Source organism: Lepus europaeus, chromosome 7 (assembly GCF_033115175.1).
Source record: "Lepus europaeus isolate LE1 chromosome 7, mLepTim1.pri, whole genome shotgun sequence".
In the NCBI taxonomy this organism is placed as follows: Eukaryota; Metazoa; Chordata; class Mammalia; order Lagomorpha; family Leporidae; genus Lepus; species Lepus europaeus.
In genome coordinates, this window is record NC_084833.1 from 11,878,582 (window position 1) to 11,900,861 (window position 22,280).

The window sequence follows — 22,280 nt, forward strand, 5'->3', positions numbered from 1 at the left end:
CTAATGACAATAATTATCATTTATTTAATGTTATTTAATGTTGATGGTTATGTTCCAGACACTGTCTTATTGCTATGAATGTACTAATAATATATTTAACCTTTCCAACAAATCTATGTCTTAACATTATTATTTTCATTTTACTGATAAGAATAATCAAGGCATATAGAGATTTAAAAACATCCAAAATTGTACAGATGATAAGTGATTTCAGATTCTACTAAAGACATTCTACCTAAAGGCCCAACACTTTATTTTTAAAGCAAGGTTTGTTAGAATCAGAGACCCCAAACAGAGTGCCATGGAGGGGGAAGGTTCAACACTTTCAAAGTGAATACATTGCATGCGGCACTACATAAATGATATCTTTCTTAGTAGTAATAAAGCACAACAGAAGCAGTGTAAGGACCATGGTGGAACCAGATGCAAATCCAGATTTGGCCACTTACTAGTTGTATGATCTAGGGTTCAGCTAACCAACACCTCAGTCTTTACAGTTAAAAATGTTACATCACACGAGTATACAAGGATGCTTATACTTCTGAATGTTGAGCAATACAACTTCCTCATGCATGCATAGTCCTCCGAGGCAAAGCAATTGCAAAACTCTTATGTGCTTTTCTTTTTTTTTTTTTTTGACAGGCAGAGTGGACAGTGAGAGAGAGACAGAGAGAAAGGTCTTCCATTTGCCGTTGGTTCACCCTCCAATGGCCGCCGCGGTAGGCGCGCTGCGGCCGGTGCACTGCGCTGATCCGATGGCAGGAGCCAGGTGCTTCTCCTGGTCTCCCATGCGGGTGCAGGGCCCAAGCACTTGGGCCATCCTCCACTGCACTCCCTGGCCACAGCAGAGAGCTGGCCTGGAAGAGGGGCAACCGGGACAGGATCAGTGCCCTGACCGGGACTAGAACCCGGTGTGCCGGCGCCGCAAGGCGGAGGATTAGCCTAGTGAGCCGCGGCGCCGGCTTATGTGCTTTTCTAACTGATGAGGTGGAAGAGATGGAATTATCAATCCACCAAGCGCTGCTGAATTCTGTCAAAACTATTGACTGAGTTTAGAATAACATCTTATTTAATATTTTGTTAGAAATTATAGGTTCATTTTCTAATATATTTTTGTCAAAATAAACATGCCACACCCCTTCATGATGTGTGCCTTTCTAATTCTCCATTGTAAGGAGTACGTATTACACTTATGCAAGTGTGGTAACAAATCACTAAGACACTAATTTTAAAATTAGTGTTCTGGGGGCCGGTGCCATGGCTCATTTAGTTAATCCTCTACCTGCGGCACCGGCATCCCATATGGGCTCCAGGTTCTAGTCCCGGTTGCCCCTCTTCCAGTCCAGCTCTCTGCTGTGGCCCAGGAGGGCAGTGGAGGACGGCCCAGGTGCTTAGGCCCCTGCACCCACACAGAAGACCAGGAAGAAGCACCTGGCTCCTGGCTTCGGATCAGCGCAGCGCCGGTCATGGCAGCCATTTGGGGGATGAACCAACGGAAGGAAGGCCTCTCTCTCTCTCTCTCTCTCTCTCTCTCTCACTGTCTAGCTCTATCTGTCAAATAAATTTTAAAAAATCTTAAAATTAGTGTTCTGAGGGCCAGAACACATTCTAATTTTGTCACACTAGGAATTGCTATAAAAATTCCTAAAATTTTCCTGCGCAAACCAATTACATGATCATTATAAACTTCATAAAATTGTCTCACCAATATTGATTTTCAGCTAGCATTAAGGAACATTATCTATTTAAATGTTAATAAAGGTATGGTGACAAGAAACTCTTACCTTTCCTGTTCAAGGTCATGCACAGAAATCAAACGTGAAGAAAAATCAATAAAGTTTACAACCAATCTATTTTAATTAACATTTATAAATTATGTAAAATTAGTGTAAGAAAAATTCAAGATAGAATAACCTTATTTAAACTATTTTGTGATTGGGACACATATTTTAGATGGAATATCTAATAAGCTAAGATTAAGTAAGGTGGGGAATACTCTCCTTTGTGATCAGATGGTTACTTACCCAGCTCTCTGGCTTCATTCCTAACTCTTTCCCATCTCAAAACTCAGTCCAGCCTTGCTCCGGTTCTGTCAGTCTCTACAACTGCCCTCAAATGTTTCCAATCCCCCTCAGCACCATTGCCCTCTCCTGGAACAGCCTCCCACACCCAAAGTTGCACCTAGAAGATTTCTGCTCTTCCACCAGGCTGTGTCAGCCCCACACCATACTTACAGGACACCTGTTTTAGTCCTGACAAAGACTGGATGGTGCACCTGTTTCAGCTATTCTCAGAATGTCCCCAGCTTCCTTCCTCACACCGCTTCATCAGTCTGAGCTCCGATTGCCTCAATCCTTGTCTCTCATTGTCTTCTTACCCAGTTAACTCCCATGTCTAGAACAGTATCTGTAGTACAGTGGGCACTCAGCTAAGCCACATTTAATAAACAAACATACCCTGAGCCCAGCCCCATGTAGCCCATGGATCATAATGGAAAATATATCTACAAGCACAAGAGCCTCTCTTATCATGAAACTCCAGAGCCATTATGGAGGGAAGAAATCTATTCTAACCACATTATACAAATTGACTTTAAAAAAACAATTAGGGAGGATTTTCAGGCTCCAGGTAAAACAAGCTACGTTTTACAAATTTTGGTCAATTTGGCTTTTAAAAAGAATCAAGAAATGTAGATTTCCTAAGGACCTACCTAGTTAATTTCACCTATCCAGTTTTTGGGGTGTGGCAGGAGCTGCTCTAACTGCTTTAGTCATGTTCATCAATTTGGTACTCACACTATCCATATGAGTGGGCATTGCTCTTAGGATCTTTCAATTTTACAGGTGAGACAGCTGAGGAACAGAAAGTTAATTAACTTGCTTAAGACCACATAGCCAGCCGGTGCCGCAGCTCACTAGGCTAATCCTCCGCCTGCGGTGCCAGCACACCAGGTTCTAGTCCCGGTCGGGGCGCCGGATTCTGTCCCGGTTGCCCCTCTTCCAGGCCAGCTCTCTGCTGTGGCCAGAGAGGGCAGTGGAGGATGGCCTAAGTGCTTGGGCCCTGCACCCGCATGGGAGACCAGGAGAAGCACCTGGCTCCTGGCTTCGGATCAGCGCAGTGCGCCAGCCACAGCGGCCATTGGAGGGTGAACCAACAGTAAAAGAAGACCTTTCTCTCTGTCTCTCTCTCTGTCCACTCTGCCTGTCAAAAAAAAAAAAAAAAAAAAAACAAACCACATAGCCAGCAATTTGAGGAGCTAGGTGTCAGACTATAGTTCTCTGGCTCTACTTAGCATTACACTAAAATTCATTCACCGAACTCCAAATCTCAGGAATGTCCAAACCACCCTCATTATCAGAGCTGCAGGCAAACTCAAGTGCATCCACTGGTACTTAACACATCTAAGGTCTAAAGTGTGTGTGTGTGTGTGTGTGTGTGGTTCCATACTGGCATCTTCCAAAAGAAATCACTGTATTATTAAGTCTAGCATCTTTTCTTATGGTGTCAGAGTACCTATCACATTCTAAGGAGAAGCCATCCTCATGAAAAATATTCCAAATCTCTACAATGTCAACCAAACAGAAAATCTTGCAGACAACCCCGGAGGACCACTGGGAGGCACCTTTAACAAAAAAAAAAGCTGAGGGTTTCTATGGAGAGGGAAGCAATAAGGTTTACCTTGGAGACGTCAGGCTCTGACAGACCTCTTTTCTCCCAGGTTCATCTTGTCACCAAACATGATATGTGCAATGATGATAACTGTGTCTTTCCCAGAACATGGAAGGCTCTCTTTCCTCCAGTTTAACGTCTCTTTGCCTTATGCAACACTTTGGTGGAGCTGGTGAAAATGTTTTGCTGAAGACTGTGCCAGTCATATCTGTATTTGGGGTTTCTCTGATCAGTCCTGTTTCTCCAAGCCTTAGTGATGATTAGGTAACTGGCACCAGGAGTAACTGCCTTCCGGCCTTGAAATGTTGCTTAACACATTGTTGGAGCAAGAAATAAAAGCAATAAATGTGGGTAGATCATTGGTAAGGAATGAAGGTAAACCATTGTGGAACGAAAGTAAAACAGTTGTTCATAGAGTAAGAAAAGAGATCAGGCAGTAGGACTAGCATCTGGAAGACAGAGGATGGAGGTTATTTTATATAATGTGCCTTTGTATCTTAAACGCATGATAATATTCAATTTTCATAGGCTGAGAAAAATTAACTACTTGTCATAGACACAACACTAATTGTGGTTTAAATGCATTAAAAGATCATGTGCAAGTCACTATTCTAAATATCATACATGTATTAACTCATTCCATTCTCACATTGACCCAAGTCCTAGCTACTATTACTAACACTCAATTTCAGGAAATTGATATGGCATAGAAAAGTTTACCAGAAGGCTGGTGCTGTGGCATGGTGGGTAAAGCTGCCACCTGCAGCACTAGCATCCCATACGGGTGCTGGTTTAAGTCTTGGCTGCTCCACTTCCAATCCAGCCTCCTGTTAATACGCCAGGGAAAACAGCATAGGATAGCCCAAGTGCTTGGTCCCCTGCACTGGCATAGGAGGCCTAGATGAAGCTCCTGGCTCCTGGCTTTGGCCTGTTGTAGCCCTGACCATTGTGGCCATTTGCAGAGTGAACCAGCTGATGGAAGACCTCTCTCTTTGCCTCTCCTTTTCTGTAACTCTTTCAAATAAAATAATTTTTTAAAAAACAAAAGTTAATCATATTTCCCAACATTTAACTGGCTGCCTTAGTCCATTTTCTACTGCTACAATGGAATACCAACCAGTAAGTAGGTAATTTATAAACAGAAGTTTATTTGGCTCATGGTTCTAGAGGTTGGGAAGTCCAAGACATCTGACAAATGCCTTCATGCCACATTAGAAGATGGTAGAAGGGCAATTAATCATTAGAAAGATGGGGAGGGAAGGCCAGCTCTCTGCTGCGGCCCGGGAAGGCAGTGGAGGATGGCCCAGGTCCTTGGGCCCTGCACCCGCATGAGAGACCAGGAGAAGCACCTGGCTCCTGGCTTCAGATCAGCGTGATGCACCGGCCACGGCGGCCATTGGAGGGTGAACCAACGGCAAAAAGAAATACCTTTCTCTCTGTCTCTCTCTCACTATCCACTCTGCCTGTCAAAAAAAGAAAGAAAGAAAGAGAAAGAGAGAGAGAGAGAGAGAGAGAGAGAGAAAGGAAGGAAGAAAGAAAAAGAAAGAAAGAAAGAAAGAAAGAAAGAAAGAAAGAAAGAAAGAAAGAAAGAAAGAAAGAGAAAGAAAGAGAAAGAAAGGAAGGAAGAAAGAAAGAAAGATGGGGAGAGAATGAGAGTAAAACTTTATTCTTTTATCAGGAACTCTCTCTCATAATAATTAACACACTTCTCACTAATGATATTAAGCCATTACCAAGGGCAGAGGCCTCATAAGCTATCTTTTAAAGGTCCAACCTGTTTGTATTGTCACAGTGGTATTAAATCTCAACATGAGTTTGGGAGGACATATCCAGACCATCACATCAACAAACCTGTATACCAAATCCACACATTGGTTCTATGTGTGGGAAAACCAGTCATAACTTTTATGCTGAATAACCCCCCTCTGTTTTCATCTAGATGACAAATTATACATAATCCTCCATAATAAATAAGTGCCCTGAAATAGATGATGAAAAGATCAGAGCCAAATAACAGAGTAAGGAAGTAGGTAGTACATGAAGATTCAAAGCATCATCTTTGCCGGGGTCATAAGACAGCGCCTGAGAGGAAAGCCTGGATCAATCCCAGATCCATGGGAGAGAAAAGAACGCTCACTGCAAGAGCCCAGTCCTGGAAACCAGAGCGTAAGTGGGGACTCACACAGGAAAGAGAAAAAGGTTCCAAGTCCCCTGATGGCAGGACAGCTGGGGCAGGAGAGGTTGCAGAGGTACAATGAATAGGGGTCCGGCAGCCAGGAGGACAGAATGTATAGACCTCTACAGCAGGCCTGGCCCCTGAGTGTGGCACAGAAGCTATGGAGGGTCTAGTTGTGAGCAAAGGGAGGGGACCGGTAACAGAAGTCAAGGGGAAACAGCTGAAAGGATGATGATGAAGGAGTGACACTCTCATCTCATTTTAGCCAGAGCCATTGTCAATGCAATACTGAAGAAAAATGGCAAGCAGTGCCTTAAGGGAAGAACAAACAGAACACGGGGAAGTAAAGGGAACAAAAGTAGACCCTTTCCACCTGTTGTCATAAATTTAGAACTGCAGAAGAGATAAACCACAAACTCAAAGCTTTAGTTCTCTCAGCTGTAAATGTAAGAGCATAGTACCTGCCTTAGAAAACAGTAGAAAGTTTAAATGATAGAATGCATATATGAATCTTGGTGAAGAATGAGATGGGAGAGGGAGTGGGAGATGGGATGGTTGCAGGTTATGGCGGAAAAAGCCGCAACAATTCAAAAGCTGTACTTTGTAAATTTGTATTTATTAAATAAAAAAATAGAATGCATACAATGTCTTAGTAACTAAGATCATCACATGAGTTCAAAATAAATTTTAAAAATGAGAGGCCTCTTCTATTTCTTGAAGAATGGTTGCAAAGAATTGCTTTCAATAGAATACTTACAAGTAAAAATTAAATGTATTTACCAGTATACCGTATTGTTTTGATATATGGATATGTTACAAAATAATCAACAGAAACAAGATAACTAACTTCATATAATCATTCACAAACTCATTTAATTGTCATTTTAAAAAAAAATATTTGAAAGGTAGAGTTACAGAGAGAGAAATTTTTCATCCACTGGTCCACTCCCAGCAAGGCTGCACCAGGCTGAAGCCAGCAGCTTAGATCCAATCCCCCATATACATTGCAGGGGCCAAAGCACTTGAACCATCTTCTGCTATTTTCCGAGGTGCATTAGCAGAGAGCTGGATCAGAAGTGAAGCAGCCGGAATTTGAACTGACACTCAGTGTATGTGGCCATCTTAGCTCTTAGTTTTCCTTCAGTAGTGAGAACATTAAAATCTACTCTCTTACGTGTTGAATTCTTTAGTGGAGGGTTAAACTTGTGATTATAAAGCAAATTTAAAGTATGTCATTACAAAAATTAAAAAGAAAAATGAGGAAGGAGGAGGGTGGGAAAGAGGAAGGAGAGAGGGACGTTTCATTATGTTCTTAAAACTGTGTATATGAGGGGCCAGCGCTGTGGAGAAGGTTAAGCCTCTGCTTAAGTGGACACTGGTTCAAGTCCCAGCTGCTTCACTTCTAATCCAGTTCAATGCTAATGGTCTGGGAAAGCAGTGGAAGATGACCCAAGTGCTTGGGCCCCTGCCACCCATGTGAGAGACCCAGAAGAAGCTCCTGGTTACAGCTATCTGGGGAGGGAACCAGCAGATGGAAGATCTCTGTCTCTCTCTCTCTCCTTCTCTCTATATCTCTGCCTTTCAAATAAATAATCTTGAACTATACAAGATTTGTTCCCTTTCTATAAATTTTTTAAAAATTTGAATCTATTCTTAAATTTCAAATATACAATACAGTTTGTTAACTAATGCTGCACATTAGCTCCTGGAATCTATCATCTTATTTTACCTCAATAAAGCTGGGGGAGGAGTCAATTAAATGCAGAAAAAAAGGTATTTAAATGTGAGTTAGGATGAGAAAGAAGACTCATAGGGCTTTCCTCTACTTGTATGCAATATCTCCTAACTATAAGAGGAAATGATTGAGGGGAGATTGACTACTTTCAGTGAAAAATCTTAAATAATTGAGTTGCTAATTTGTTAGAAAAAAATTCTCAATTGGCCTAGCAAATAAGCCATTAGTAGGGATGCCTACATTCTATATCAAAGTGCCTGGATTCAAGTCCCAGCTCTGCATGTACATGTTGTGGCACGGACAGTAGAGGTCACACCCCCTGTTTTGGCATCCATTAGCATCCTGGCTGCTCTACTACAGATCCCTGCTAATGTGCCTGGGAAAGCAGCAGAGGATGGCCTAAGTACTTGGGCCCCTGAACCTATTAGGGAGGCTAAGAAGAATCTCCTGGTTCTAGACCAGCCCAGCTCTGACCGTTGTGGCCATTAGGGGAATGATCCAGTAGCTGGAAGACCTTTCCGATTCTCCCTCTGTCTGTGATTCTACCTCTCAAATAAATGAATAAGCCTTTTTTAAAAGAGTCCCAGCTCTGTTACTAATTCAGCTTCCTATTAATTCACACCCTGAGAGGTAGCAGGTGATGCCCAGATGCTTGGCTTCCTGCCACCCAAATGGGAGACCTGGATCAAATTTCTCACTGCTGACTTCAGCCTGGTCCAGCCCCAGTCATTGTCAGCATTTAGGAAGTGAATCAGCAGGGGGAACTCTGTCCTTCCTTTCCTCTCAAATAAGCTAATAATCTCTATTTGAATTCATCTATATTCTACTTGTTCATTTACACTTGTACCATTTAACTATTTTAACTGATTTTCTCAAGCTTTGTCTTATTCTATGTAGTATTTATTTACATTATCTAGTTTATCTAGTGAATATATTAAGATTACATGCTTCTTGAGGCAGCCCCTTTATATATCTAAGTATGTAAATGCTTGTTGAGGAAACAGTTAATCACCTAAAGTCTTTTACTTTGGAACGTACTAACTGTGCTTGATTCATGGCTTATAATTTTATAACTCCAAGACTTCTGAAGTCATTGCTTTGAATTTGTCCCTCTAAAAGTGACTTTTGCTATAATTGTAAAACTAATGTCAACATGGGCAAGGATTGTTATCAAAGACTAGAAATACTGATTCAAGGGCCCATGCTGTAGCATAGGATACAGCTGCCACCTGCAGCGCTGGCATCCCTATGGGCAACAGTTTCAAGACCTGGCTGCTCCATTTCCAATCCAGCTCATTGCTAATGTGCCTGGGAAATCAAAAGATAGCCCAAGTACTCAAGCCTCTGTACCCATATGGGAAACCTGGGAGAATTTGTTTCCTGGCTCTGAATGGGTCTAACTGAGGCCATTGTGGCCACTGGGGAATGAACCAACTAACGATCTTGTGCGCCCTTTCTCTAACTCCGTCTTTCAAATAAAGTAAATCTTTAAAAAAATTTGTCATGATATTTTTTGGTAAATGGGGAAATACAAGAGTACTTTAAAGTTTGTGAGATGGCAGCTCATGACAAGAGCCTCGAGTGATTACTGACGCCATAAACAAGAGTGTCAATTGTTAAATCAACAATGGGAGTCACTGTGCACTTACTCCCCACATAGGATCTCTGTCCTTAATGTGTTATACTATGCAAATTAACAGTAAAACTAGTACTCAAACAGTACTTTATACTTTGTATTTGTGTGGGTGCAAACTGTTGAAGTCTTAGTATATATTAAGCTGATCTGTATATAATTAAAAATAAATCTTGAAGAATGGGATGGGAGAGGCAGTAGTGTTAGGTAGGGAGTCAGTTATGAGCTTATGTGTGTGTAACAGGCCTAAAGAGAAGACATCTATGTCCAGCATATGCTGCATCTCAAAGTCATCCCGATAATGTTTCAGGGGCAGCCTGGCCCTCGCATCCTGCCCTGTCCCCTTGTACCTGATAACCTGCCAGGTGGAGGTCCCCACCCCTTCTGCCTGACAATCTTCCACAATCTCCCAGGTGCAGCCTAGTATCTGCATCTCAAACACCCTGCTCCCTTCCTCCTGTCTGATAACATTTGCATCTATAAAGTCCTTTGTTTCAGACCTTCAAGAGAAGTTTTTCTATTTACATCCAAAAAGCCCTTTGTTCCAAGAGGAGCAGAGGTGGGGAAGCAAGACCCATCTCCTTAAAAACCCCCAGCCTCAACTGGACTGTGCACTCAGCTCTCTGCATCTTTGCTGAGCGCCCGCCTGGCCTGGTCAGGTGTAATCTCTCCACTCAACATGTAACCTCCCTCCTTCCTCCTCCCCAGTCTCTCAGGCTCTGTCTGGAGAGGTGCCCATCCGTCCTTACAGATGTCCCTTCCTAATAAACCTTGCTGTTTTACCTCCCACTACTGTCTCACGCCTGAATTCTTTCTTGCGAAGACAAGAACCCTGCAATTTCTCCGGTAACAGTAGGAAGTGGGATGGTTGTGCGTGGGAGGGAGGTTATGGGAGGAAAAACCGCTAAAATCCAAAAGTTGTACTTTTGAAATTTATATTTATTAAATAAGTTTTAAAAAAAGTTTGAGAAATAGGATTAAAGATGTTATTTTGGTGCAAAACATTGAAATTTAATCATAAAGAACCTTCAAAAACTTCATAGAGGACATTATGAAAAAAATGACTTCAAAAAATGTTCATACCCAAAAAGTTATCCTAATATTTTTCCAAGAACATTTTGAAGTCCCTTCATAGCCTAGGTAGAAAATGCTAATGTAATGGCTCTACTTCCAGCTACTCAGTAGATGTTCTGGAGAGTTTATAAACCTTTGTTTTAAAAATCTCCATACTGGTTTATTCCAGAGAAACTAAGTTCCAAAGTGATTCTAACATGAAGCCAGATTTGAGAACTACGGAGTATATATCTAGGAGATATTTGAAGTGTGATGGTTGGAGATGGGATAGAAAAGAACAAATGTACTTCAAGAATGGTGGTCTCTCCTACTAAAGTAAGTGGTCATTATACTCTAACGCAGGAGAGGAAGCCAAATCTTAGCTTGGAGTTCAGTAGACTTTATCCACTGACAGCCATTTTTGTAGAAGTTTATTCCTGTAAGAACATTTTCCATGGTATAAGTACAAAATATACAGCTCTTTAATCCTAAATGTCTCTTCTGTCTCCCTCTCCTTTATTTGCATTCTCCACTCCTCATATCACTAGGCCAGCTCCATCTGGATATCTCCTGCCATAGAAAGAGAATAAGATGCCTGTAGCTCTAGAGGGCATACAACCCACCACCCCTCATTGGCTATCAGGAGTCACCTGCTGACCATGGCAGACTGCTGTATACTACAGAAGATGATTTTGCCTCATCTTTTCTCTGACCCATCTTTGTCTCCTCTCCTTTCTCAACACATGAGACAGGAATTATATCCAAACAGTGCCATGTGTGTGGTGTCCTCATTTTCTGAATTCAAACCCATAGGTGCAGCAGGTCAAGGTATGAGCTCCTGCTACTCATGGCTGGCATTATTATGATCCTTGCCCTCCTCCACACAATGGGAATCCTCATTTGTGATTGGTAGCTGTACCTCCTTGATCAACATTTTGTCAATAAATTCATTTAGGAAACTCAAAGGAAAGAGCAAGTGAATTTTTTACTAAGAAATCTCCAGCAACCCACTTATTTATTGATAGAGGTAGGTGGGAAAGATGTTTGTGGTGTAATTGTAGCCTTCTTTGATTACAATTCTCAGGATTAGGCTAAAAAGCAATTGGAATGTTTTCTTCCAATATTGCCTCAAAGTAATGGAAAGATAAATGCAAAATTCCAAAATTCAAAATACTTCCTCATGGGGAATTATAATCAAAAAATAGGAAAAGAATTATCAAAAGCCAAGATAAATAAATGACTTATGGGAAAGTCTTCCAATTGTTAAAGCAACTATACAGGTAGCATAAATTATCTCCCCTTCTCCCAGCTTTATAAAAGAGGAAAGGTTTAGTTGGGGGAGTATAGTTCATTATTGGACACTAAGTAATTACTAGGAGTAGTAGGTAGAGGTTTAAAGTTAGCGGAATCCTGAAAGTGCTTAGTCATGAAATCTGGCGTACAAGCACTCACACTGCACCTGAGCAAATCTTCATATAGCAGCGGTTTTATTACAACCTTGACTTCACATACAAGATAGCTTCATTTGTGATGAACTCACTGAAAATCTATACTGTGGTATTTAAACTTTTCAGTATCTCAGATTTCAGAAGGTATTTAAATGGTAGTAGAACCACAGTGTTACTGAACCTGGCTCCAAGGCAGGTATATACCACTTGCTCCTGTGTTTCAGGGAGAAGTCAGACACAGGCATTGTTGACGCAGTGATTCAGTTGTTCCTGTAGGACAGGAGGAAAACCAGTCAAGAGCTGCTTATATAAAACCTTCCCCTAACAATTTATTCAGAGAACTCAAGGATGCTTAATCAGAAGCAGTGTGAAAAAGCAAACTTCTATCCTCAAATGTAATCGATAGCATCACTCAACTATAAATCAAATACATAAGTTAGACATGTTATCAGAAATAGCTGGCATCTAAGTATGGGTAGTACACTGCTTGTCCAAGACTATTACACCACCAGATATTTAGGCCACACAACTTTAAGTGGTTATCAGAACTCTAGAACAAAGCTCACTGTATGAAATGTCAACTTTACAACCATAGTCTATTTGCACAAATTTTGTAGCACCCTTTTGAAATAAGCTTAGTAGAAAAATCCTTAAGAACAGTGCTTTTCTGCAGGCATCTGATCTTAGTTACAAATGCAAAGTATCAAATTCCTCTGAATCTTCCTGCCCTCATTTTATATTGTATCATCCCTGTATACCTACGTACAGTATGCATGTATACATGTTCTTCTGAAGGCATTGGTTTGCAATTTGAGACCTGGTATAGACCTTCTAAGACAATTTTCACTTTCTCATAGTTTATACTGAAAACATACAATTTGATATTTAATATAAAAGCTAAGGAAATTGATCAGTATGGAACCTATTCAAATGTACATGCCAACTAACAAGAAAGCTATGACTGTACCCAAGAACAGTCTATGATGCCTAAGTATAAACGGTTCACATAAATGCCAAGCAATCTAAGCAAACAGTTCATGTTGTTTCCTCCATTAAAATTATATTTGGCCAGGGCCAGCATTGTGGCATAGCGGGTCAAGCTGCTGCCTGTAGTGCCAGCATCCCATATGGGCACCGGTTAGAGACCTGGCAGCTTCACTTCTGATCCAGCTCTCTTCTATGGCCTAGGAAAGCAATAGAGGATGGCTCAAGTCCTTGGGCCTCTGCTCCCATGTGCGAAGCCCTTAAGAAGCCCCCAGATCCTGGCCTCGGATCGGCACAGCTCCAGTCATTGCAGCCAACTGGTGAAAGAACAAGTGGAAGGAAGACCACTCCCCCACCCCTTGTCTCCTATCTATGTATAACTCTGACTTTCAAATAAATCAATCTTTTTAAAAAATTATACTTGGCCAATTAGAGTTAACCATGATATAATGGAAAAGCTGGATATTCTCACCTTCTGAACACTGCTAAAATCAGATTCACATTTCTCACTTTGGAAGGAAATCGATGACTGTTGCACTCTTTTTACTTGAGAGCTATCACTCAAGAGATTGATTTCATGACCATTCAACCCAAAAGTTACCAGAGATGAGAGTATAAGCCTAGAAGTAGAGAAAATGAAATAAATGCACACGATTAAGAGCTATATTGATATTTTTGCAGGGAGAATAGTAAGGCTTCTTTTATAAACTTATAAAATTCTTGGAAGAATTTGAATGATGTACATCTTTTATCACCACATTTACATGATCATTGCTTTGGGCAAATCTCCTTTCTTCAGCCAAAACAGAAGACTAATGGCTTGAACTTCTTATCTTAGAACTGTTACCTGCTCAGAGGCTGACAGGTTTGCAAAGGCTCTTTGAAAAACTGGCTGGCATCACCCAATTCAGGAGCTAAGCTGGGTCAAAAGATAGAGGATTTGTGGCTCTTGTAAAATATACCAGCTACCACTTTAGCCATGGAGGTTGAAAAGGCCCTGAGGTTGGAAGAGCAAGCATATTTCCACGTATTAAAATACACACACCCCAAGCACCTTTCTACATTTGTTCCAGGCAGTATGACAGACTCAGAACAGTTTGCAAACACTTCATACTGCCAAGAAAACATGTTCTTTAGAAGATCAAAGACTAAAGCATCCTAATATTGGAAATTGGAATTTAGTTTCACTAGCCTTATGTCCAAAGATAGAGTCTAATATCTTATTTACAGAGGATTTTAAAGAACAGATTGTCAGAACCATAAAAGTTTTAGCTCTGCCATTTAGTAAGTCCTAATAGCTGCATGCCTCAACATCTTCATTAGTAAAGATTGCAAGATTTCCTTTATAGAATTAAAGTGAAATTAGATTATTTAAGAAAATTGTTATCATATAAATGTTCAGTGAGCTTCCTTCTATCCCTTAGTCATCATTGTCTTTCAGATCTTCTTATACTTGTCTCAATTCTCACATCATACAATCTGAAGGCAACCGGCATCAAAAGGTACAGGACTGTGTCAAGTTCAGAACTACTCCTAGAAAAAGAATTAGATTTTTACTATCTAGTTCAGAACTATTTATTCTGATGTAGTAGCACTATCTAGTAGAATTTTCTACAAAGGCAATGATCTCCATCTACACTTTGCGATATGTTACCCTACTCATAGGCTGATATTAAGCTCTTGAGAAGTAGCTAGTACAACTAAAGGACTAACTTTCAGGTTACATTAATTTAAATAAATTTACAGATAAATGTTACATGTGACTACTGGCTACTATATCACATAGCCCAGGTTTAGAGTTGACTGGTGGAATTTGAAAGGCACGAGATCCTTTTTAATGCTAGTTTCAAGTCAGTCCTTGCCTGGTTGGCTTTTTCTTATCTTTTCTCCCCATAAAGAATTATAAGGACATGGAGGATTCGTCAAAATATTCATAGGAAAATGAATTTAAAAGGATTATTTTAGTGAAGAATTTTGAAATTCATTTTTTTTATAATATGCATTTTTCTAGAACTTTTCAAAGATCCTTCACATAGTAAAAACTCATTTGTAAGCAAACTAAGTAGATGAAAATGACATTGCCAAGTTGAAAATGAAATTAGCCCAGAAAGCGTGGTACTGAGAAAGAGGTCAAGTAGATAAGTAGAACATAAAATATCCAAATTTATATGATCATCAATTTATAGATGAACCAAAGCAACCCAAGAGGGAGAGGAAGGTCATCAAAATCGCTGGTGCAGAATCAACAGGATAGATGTTTGAGAAGAGAATTTTAATATGCCTCACTACATAGAAAAATTAAGTTCAGATGGATTGTAGAGATAAGCTAGTCCAAAATCAAAGATAGAAGAAAATTAAAGATTGGTCAGTAAACGAATTGTAAGATGAGAAAAATAACCATAGAAGGAAGAACATATAAATTAAACTTCAAAATTACAGATGTGTGCTTATCAAGGGACACCATTAAGACAATAAGTAATGTTGGAACTATAACAAAACATCTGACCAAGGCCCAGTAGTCAAGATATATGAAAAGCACTTACAACTCAGTAAGATGGATGATGATAAAAATGGACAGAAGACACAACACACAGGAGACCAGTGAGCACTAATAGTTAATGCGAAATGTAAGATGTAGATTGAACTATAAGATATTACTATATTACTATGCATTCCTTAGAATGACTAGAATAAAAGGTCTAACATCGTATGTGAGCGATGGCTGGGGTTGTGGTGCTGCAGGATAAGCTGCCACTTGCTGTGCCAGCAGCTCGTATGAATGCCAGTTCAAGTCCCAGCTGCTCCACTTCCCATCCAGCTCCCTGCTAATGTGCCTGGGAAAGCTGCAGCAAATGACTCAGGTACTTGGGCCCCTGCCACCCATGTGAGGGATCTGGATAGAGTTCCAGACTCCTACATTCATCTTGGCTCAGCACCAGCCATTGTGGCCATTTGGGGAATAGGTCAGCAGATTAGAAAGAAGGAGAGACAAAGAATCTTAAGAACTCTTTCAAATAAATAAACCCTTTCTAAAACACCTAGTAAAACCAATAGACTCTCATACATTCCTGATATTTGTACAAATAGACAAACATCCTATTTGGAAAAATTTTTCAGTTTCTTACAAAACTAATCATACTTTCTGTATAATCAAGCAGTATTTCTAGGCATTCAAAGGAACATAGACATGCAAAAAAAATCATAGATTTATTAAAAGACTGAAAACAGCACAAGTCCTCATCAAAATAAACATATAATGGACTACCACTCAGCAACATAAGAGGAAGAACATATTCGTTTTTACAACATAAATGAACTCAGATACTACGCTAGTTGAAAAAAGCCAGATACAAAAGAACAGATGCTATGATCCATTTATATAAAAAATAGAGACAGGAATAGCAAGGTGAAGTGTGAAACATACAGACAAGCTGACAAATGCATACTTCTGAAACCTTTATAAAGTTCTTCAGAAAGTTTCTGGAGAGGAATATTATGAAAAAACTATGGGGGTCAGTGTTGTGGCATGGTGGGTAAAGCCTCCACCTGTGATACCAGTATCTCACATGGGCACCAGCTTGTGTTCTTCATACTACACTTCCATTCTAGCTCCCTACTAATGGCATGAGAAAAGCAGGAGAAGATGGCCCAAGTGTTTGGGTCCCTGCCACCCACAGATTGTCAGAGAATCATAAGATTTCTGGGTAGAACCTGGTATGTGAGAAATATGAATGAAGCTTCTGGCTTTGGTCAGGCCAAGCCCTAGCCATTGCAGCCATTTGTGGAGTGAACTAGCAAAAGGAAGATCTTTATCTTCCTTTCTCTCTGTAACTCTGACTTTCAAACAAGTATTTTAAAAGAAATTTTTGCACCAAAATTTACCACAACCTTTTTGAAGCACCCTTTTATATATATATATATATATATATATATATATATATATATATATTTTTAGTTGTATGTGAATTTTTCAAGGAATTACCTTTAAATAAATATTGATCCCCAATTCATTATATTCATTTTCAAGTGCTTAGGGGGAATGTGCTCATGCCTTCAATTGGACATGCACTAAAAAAATTGTTACATAGGGAAATGGGTGTGTGATAGTTTAGAAAAATGACAGACTCTAGCTATTGAGTATATGGACGTTTACCATAAAGTTCTTTTCAACTCTTCTTTATATTTGAAAATTTTCCTGACAAGAGAAATTTTAGAAATCTTAATAGTGTCATAGGTATCCCCTAGCACAATTTTAATAGTTTCATTAGCAACAAAAACAAAGGATAAAACAAAGGATATATTTAAGAAAATATATGTAAGGGAATAGTTGGCTACACTTACCTCTTCATAAAGCAAACTACTGGGAATGTGTAGGTGGTATCCAATCTAGGTTTGTAGTTGATTTCAGATAATATGAAAACATCATTCCCTTGGAATATCTGAAAGGATTGAAGAGTTTTAACACTAGATAACAAAATTTTGGTGGTTTAATGATTTGAACTGCATATATCAGTTCCAGAAAAAGAAAAACCTGAAAATGCCACTTTACATTAATTCAACAAAAGTAATGCAGTAGTTATGAGAGATAAACAGTTTATTCACCTTGTTTTCTGTCTTTTTAACTCTTTGTCTCCATCTCCACCACCAGAGGAGACAGAAGACTTCTGTCTGGGGGACTGTTTTAAAGTATATTAGACATTTCCAAAATAGCCCCTCATTTGTGCATAACCACACAATGCTTTGAAATATTTCAATCTGACAGCAGGTGATGTTTGGGAAATTGGAAGTCATGTACCATAACTGAACTTCTTCAAACACACTTATCTGAAATCGAGTACTGCATGGTTCTTATGCAAGAATTGTTCACTGCAAGATATGAGTGTCTTGAAGTTTTTAATGACAAAGTAACCATTGACACAATATGACTCTAAAAAATGCAGAATGCATTTAACAAAATCATCATAGCACTTACAAATTTCTTGATTCCACAATAAATGATAGGATAAGAAAACTCGTAGTTGAATGACAGCATCCTTGTGACGAGACAGCTGTTTCCCAGGTGGATGTCACCAATTCTAACTTCTGTGTCATTATCAAAGGGTCTCTTTCTTATTCTGGCTACCAACCAATCATCAGAACACACTGAAGTCACTGCTATAAAAAAGCCCAAAATGGTAATATGTTGGCACAGCTTTATCTCAAAGCAAACACTTTATGTCAGTACTATACATAACAGTACAGTATGTAACACAGTACAGTACATAACATACCATATAAATATATAGCTTTCAGTTTTCTAATAGCCAGTCAAAAATAAAAGGTATCATTTTTAATATTTATTTTATCTCATATCATTAACATGTAATAAAAATTAAGATTTTTTAAATCCTCTTTTCCAAACTGATTTCATGAAATCTATGCACTTAAAATACTTAAAGCACAATTCAGATAGTCACATCTCAAGTGCTCCAGTAACCACTTGAGGGGAGTGACCAATTTGCATCTTTCCATTTTACATTGCAATAAAAATTCATCCAAAGAGATAAATTTAGTTTCTTTTTAACCATTTAGCCATATTTAAAGTATAGTAATTATTACCTACCTTTCAAGGTCTGGTGGCGATTAAATGACATAGGCATAGAAATATCTTAGACTAAAACCTAGAATTTAAGTACTCAATTAATGTTCATTTAAGGTAAAAGTAATTTCAAGGTGTTTATGTAAGGTAGTATAATCAAATTATTTCTATGGAGACAAATCTGTCCGACCATATTCAGCATCAGTGATCTAAACTAAATCTAGGGGCCAGCTCTGTGGCTGCTGCCAGCAGTGCCAGCATCCCATATGGGTAGAGCTCCACTTCCAATCCCGCTCTCTGCTATGGCCTGGGAAGGCAGTGAAAGATAGATCAAGTCCTTGGACCCCTGCACCCACTTGGGAAGACCCAGAGGAAGCTCCTGGCGGGTGCAGCTCCAGCAATTGCGGCCAACTGGGAAGTGAACCAGCGGATGGAAGACCTCTCTCTCTGCTTCTCCTCTCTCTGTGTAACTCTGACATTCAAATAAATAAATCCTAAAAAACTAAATCTAGATCAAAATCTTAATACTAAAACATACATAGCACAATGTTCTCATCTTAACCCATAGAAGCTGCGCTCTACCCCAGTAACATTTTAAACAAGTAAACATCAGATACATTTTCTTATCTTTCACCCAAATGTGAATCCTCAATTCTTCATCCCCAGCTACACGGTATGCATTTGGTCTTCAACATGAGTTTTAATTAAATAAATGATTTGCCAAACCACTTGGATGAGACATTTACCAAGTATCTGATCCTGGGACACTTGGCAGTATCCAATGATCTGCCGACTCCATTTGGCTTAGAAAGGTGGCCTCATCTAGCCTAGGAATCTGAAGGGAACAACTTCACACTATTGCTTGTTGCAATGGCTGAAAGAGGGCAGAAACAAGCACAAGATGGAGCTTTTCAGGCAAGTATTTTTGCTGTAAAGATTAATAGTACTATTTGCTTGGCGCAGCAACTCGGCACAGCTTAAGCTGCCACCTGCAACACCGGCATCCCATATAAGTGTGGGTTCAAGTCCCAGATGCTCCACCTCTGATCCAGCTCACTGCTAATGCACCTGGGAAAACAAGGGAAGGTGGCCCAAGTGCTTGGGACCCTGTAATCATGTGGAAGACTAGGGTGAAGCTCCTGGTCCCTGGCTCCTGGCTTCAGCCTGGCCCAGTCTTTCAACCATTGCAGCCATTTGGAGAGTGACCTCTCTCTCTTGGTCTGACTCTGCCTTTAAAAATAAAATGAATCTTTAAAAAAACAAAAGTCAAACTTTAAAAAAAGGTAAACTGGCTGCACCTGGGAAAGGAGCAGAAGATGGCCCAGGTGCTAGGGACCCTGCTGCCCACATGGGACATACAGATGGAGTTCCAGGCTCCTGGCTTCAGCCTGGCCCAGCCCTGGCTGTTGGAGCTATTTGAGAAGTAAAAGCAGTGGGTGGAAGATTTTTTTCTCTCTCTCTCAAATCTTTTTTTAAAATATCCGTCTGGAACTAGTTCTGCATAGTGAAGGAGTCTTCCAACTAAGCAGAAGTGAAACACTGTGAGGCTGGAATTCTCATTCAGTCCTATTGATATGTGAGGTTGACTGTTCTTACTGGCTGTATACATAGAATGTATAGTAGCATTCTTGACCATTATCCACTGGTTACCAGTAGCAACCCAAGCTATGGCAACCAAGTGTGCCTCTAGATGTTGTCAGATGTCCCTGGAAGGACAAACAACCCCCTAGTCGAGAAACAGTATTCTAAATACTCGTACAGGTGGAGAAGCAGCATGCTTACAGCCACGAGACAGAGTCCACAGGCTTTCCTTGGCAAAGCTTTTACACCAACATCAGCCACAATTGCCATCAGGTTGGCTTGCTGAGGCAATCTGTAGCTATCCTCTCAATTACTTCATGTGATACCAACACTTACATTTGAGCAACTCACTTCATTGGTCCTCTCACCATTGTATTGCAAGGTGCAAGAACATCCCTAGTAATTTTTAAAGTGGCCAAAATTGGGCCTAGAGACTTCAAGTAAAACCCCGGTTCATGCATCTAGTAAGCACCAGAGTTGGGGTTACAACCCGTTTCCAAAACTCAGAATTTCAAAGGAAGTAACTAGAACCTACCCAAACTCATCTACTCACTGTTTATTTTATTCTGCCAAGCACTGAAAATAGGCCAAAAATGTCTACAACCTTCCTTCCCAGGAATCTGGAGACATGAATTAGGTAGCCCTTCTTCTTCCTAGCTCTATCACATGAATCCCAATTACATCAGAAACATGGGTCTAGCCATTGGAAGACAGCTAGTGATAGAAGATAAATTCAACCTGAAGAGTTTTGAACTGGTTTGTAATAAAAGCAAGTACCTGAGTACAGCTTAAACACAAAGTGGATTATGGGGATGAAAACACATTGTTTTTAAAAAACAAAAACTGTCTAGTTGGAAACAAGTAACCCTGACTATTGGTTTATAATCAAAGAGAAAAATAATTCTTCATACAGCAGTGTTTCAGAAAGTAATCTTAGGGCCAGTGCTGAGGCATAGCAGTTTAAGTCTCCCCCTGTAGCACTAGCATCCCTTATGTGCGTCAGTTCAATTCCTGGCTGTTGCACTTCCAATCCAGCTCCCTGCAATTGCAGTTGGGAAAGCAGCAAAGAGCCCATGTGCTTTGGCCCCTGCACCCCGTGGGAGACCCAGAAGAAACTCTTGGCTCCTGGCTTCAGTCTGCCCAGCTCCGGTCATTGTGGCCATTTGAGGAGTGAACCAGTGGATGAAAGATATCTCTCTCTCTCTCTCCCTCTTTCTCTGTGACTCTGACATTCAAATACAAAATATTAAAAAGAAAAAAAAAAACCTTATCACTCTACATCACCATCTTCCAAAGGCATTTGTTGTTCATACCTGGCTCAAGTCCTGAAGAATTCCAAAACAGTAAAGAGAGGAGGAAGAACTCGCCTAAGAGCACACAGGCCTTCATCACGCCAGACTCCAGGACACAACACTCACGGGGAATAGGAAACAGCAAGGAGCTGGGCTTCCTTAAATGCTTATAAACCTTGACCACACTCAGCTGTCTACAATTACCTTCTACTTGGGTAGCCCATGGCAACCTTTAGTAACTTTACAAAGCATGGTCCGTCAGCTAGCTAGCAGTAGCTCCACAACCTCACCTGAGAACTTGTTAGATACAAAATATGTTCCACTATAGAGCTACAGCATCAGGGTACAACACATGTACATCAACAAGATTGTCAACTAGTCAATTTGCATACTAAATTTGAGAGGCATTTTTCTTGGCAATCTGGGCCACCTGCGATGGACCTTAAACTTTTTACTTGTTAAACTCTATTTAGTGGAACATTAAGCCTTTGACTATAGTGTGAATTTAAATGTTATCTCAAAAATAAAAGATATTTTAGTATCAGATATTATGTCATAAAGTTAATAATTCTATTGTACATCTCCAGGAACATGCTGTGCCTGTGTGATATCCCTCATACCTACATAATTCTTGTTAATTAAATTATAAAAAACAAGAGCTTTAGGATTTAATGAGCATCAGGAGGGAGACACAGATGATACATTTGCAGTTGGATGTCTTGCTCATCCTCTCGTTGTTAGTTTTGGGTTTCATGAACTACTTGTGAATTTGAGCAGATTTTCAAGTTTACTGACAATTTTACTGCCTTCTCTTGTGAAATCATTTCTCCAATTTTCTATTTAGTTGTCTGTGTATTGGAGGATGAACCAACGGCAAAGGAAGACCTTTCTGTCTCTCTCTCTCACTGTCCACTCTGCCTGTCAAAAAATAAATAAAAAAGTAAAAAAAACTAATTTGTAAATATTAGGATAAGAACATTTTGGTTTATTCGTTTGGTGAATATCTTCTACCAGTATGTGGTGGGTGTGACAATAAGAATGTTATGCCAATTTGATTGAGACACCTGGTACCCTGGGTTTCAGGTCAACATTATCCTGGTGTGTTTGTGAGGTTGTTTCTTAGTGAAATTA

General features: G+C 39.9%; 1 protein-coding gene across 1 annotated transcript; it reads right to left on the reverse strand.

Moving 5' to 3' along the window:
- Nucleotides 1–12,103: 12,103 nt before the first annotated feature.
- Nucleotides 12,104–21,246, reverse strand: OOSP4B (oocyte secreted protein family member 4B). The gene is made up of 5 exons (XM_062197397.1): nt 21,225–21,246; nt 17,671–17,852; nt 17,040–17,137; nt 13,171–13,318; nt 12,104–12,130 (listed from the first exon to the last, which is right to left on the reverse strand). The coding sequence occupies exons 1-5, from the start codon at nt 21,244–21,246 to the stop codon at nt 12,104–12,106; spliced, it is 477 nt and encodes a 158-aa protein (XP_062053381.1).
- Between the last annotated feature and the right edge of the window lie 1,034 nt (nt 21,247–22,280).

What these genes read in the sequence shown, in the direction of transcription:
- OOSP4B (XM_062197397.1), bottom strand. Translation starts at nt 21,246, where the DNA reads ATGAAGGCCTGTGTGCTCTTAG. An exon ending in GAAGGCCTGTGTGCTCTTAG is followed by an intron (nt 17,853 to 21,224) that starts GCGAGTTCTTCC and finishes GCTTTTTTATAG; the next exon opens with CAGTGACTTCAGTGTGTTCT. An exon ending in ATTTTAGCAGTGTTCAGAAG is followed by an intron (nt 12,131 to 13,170) that starts GTGAGAATATCC and finishes TTTGATTTATAG; the next exon opens with TTGAGTGATGCTATCGATTA.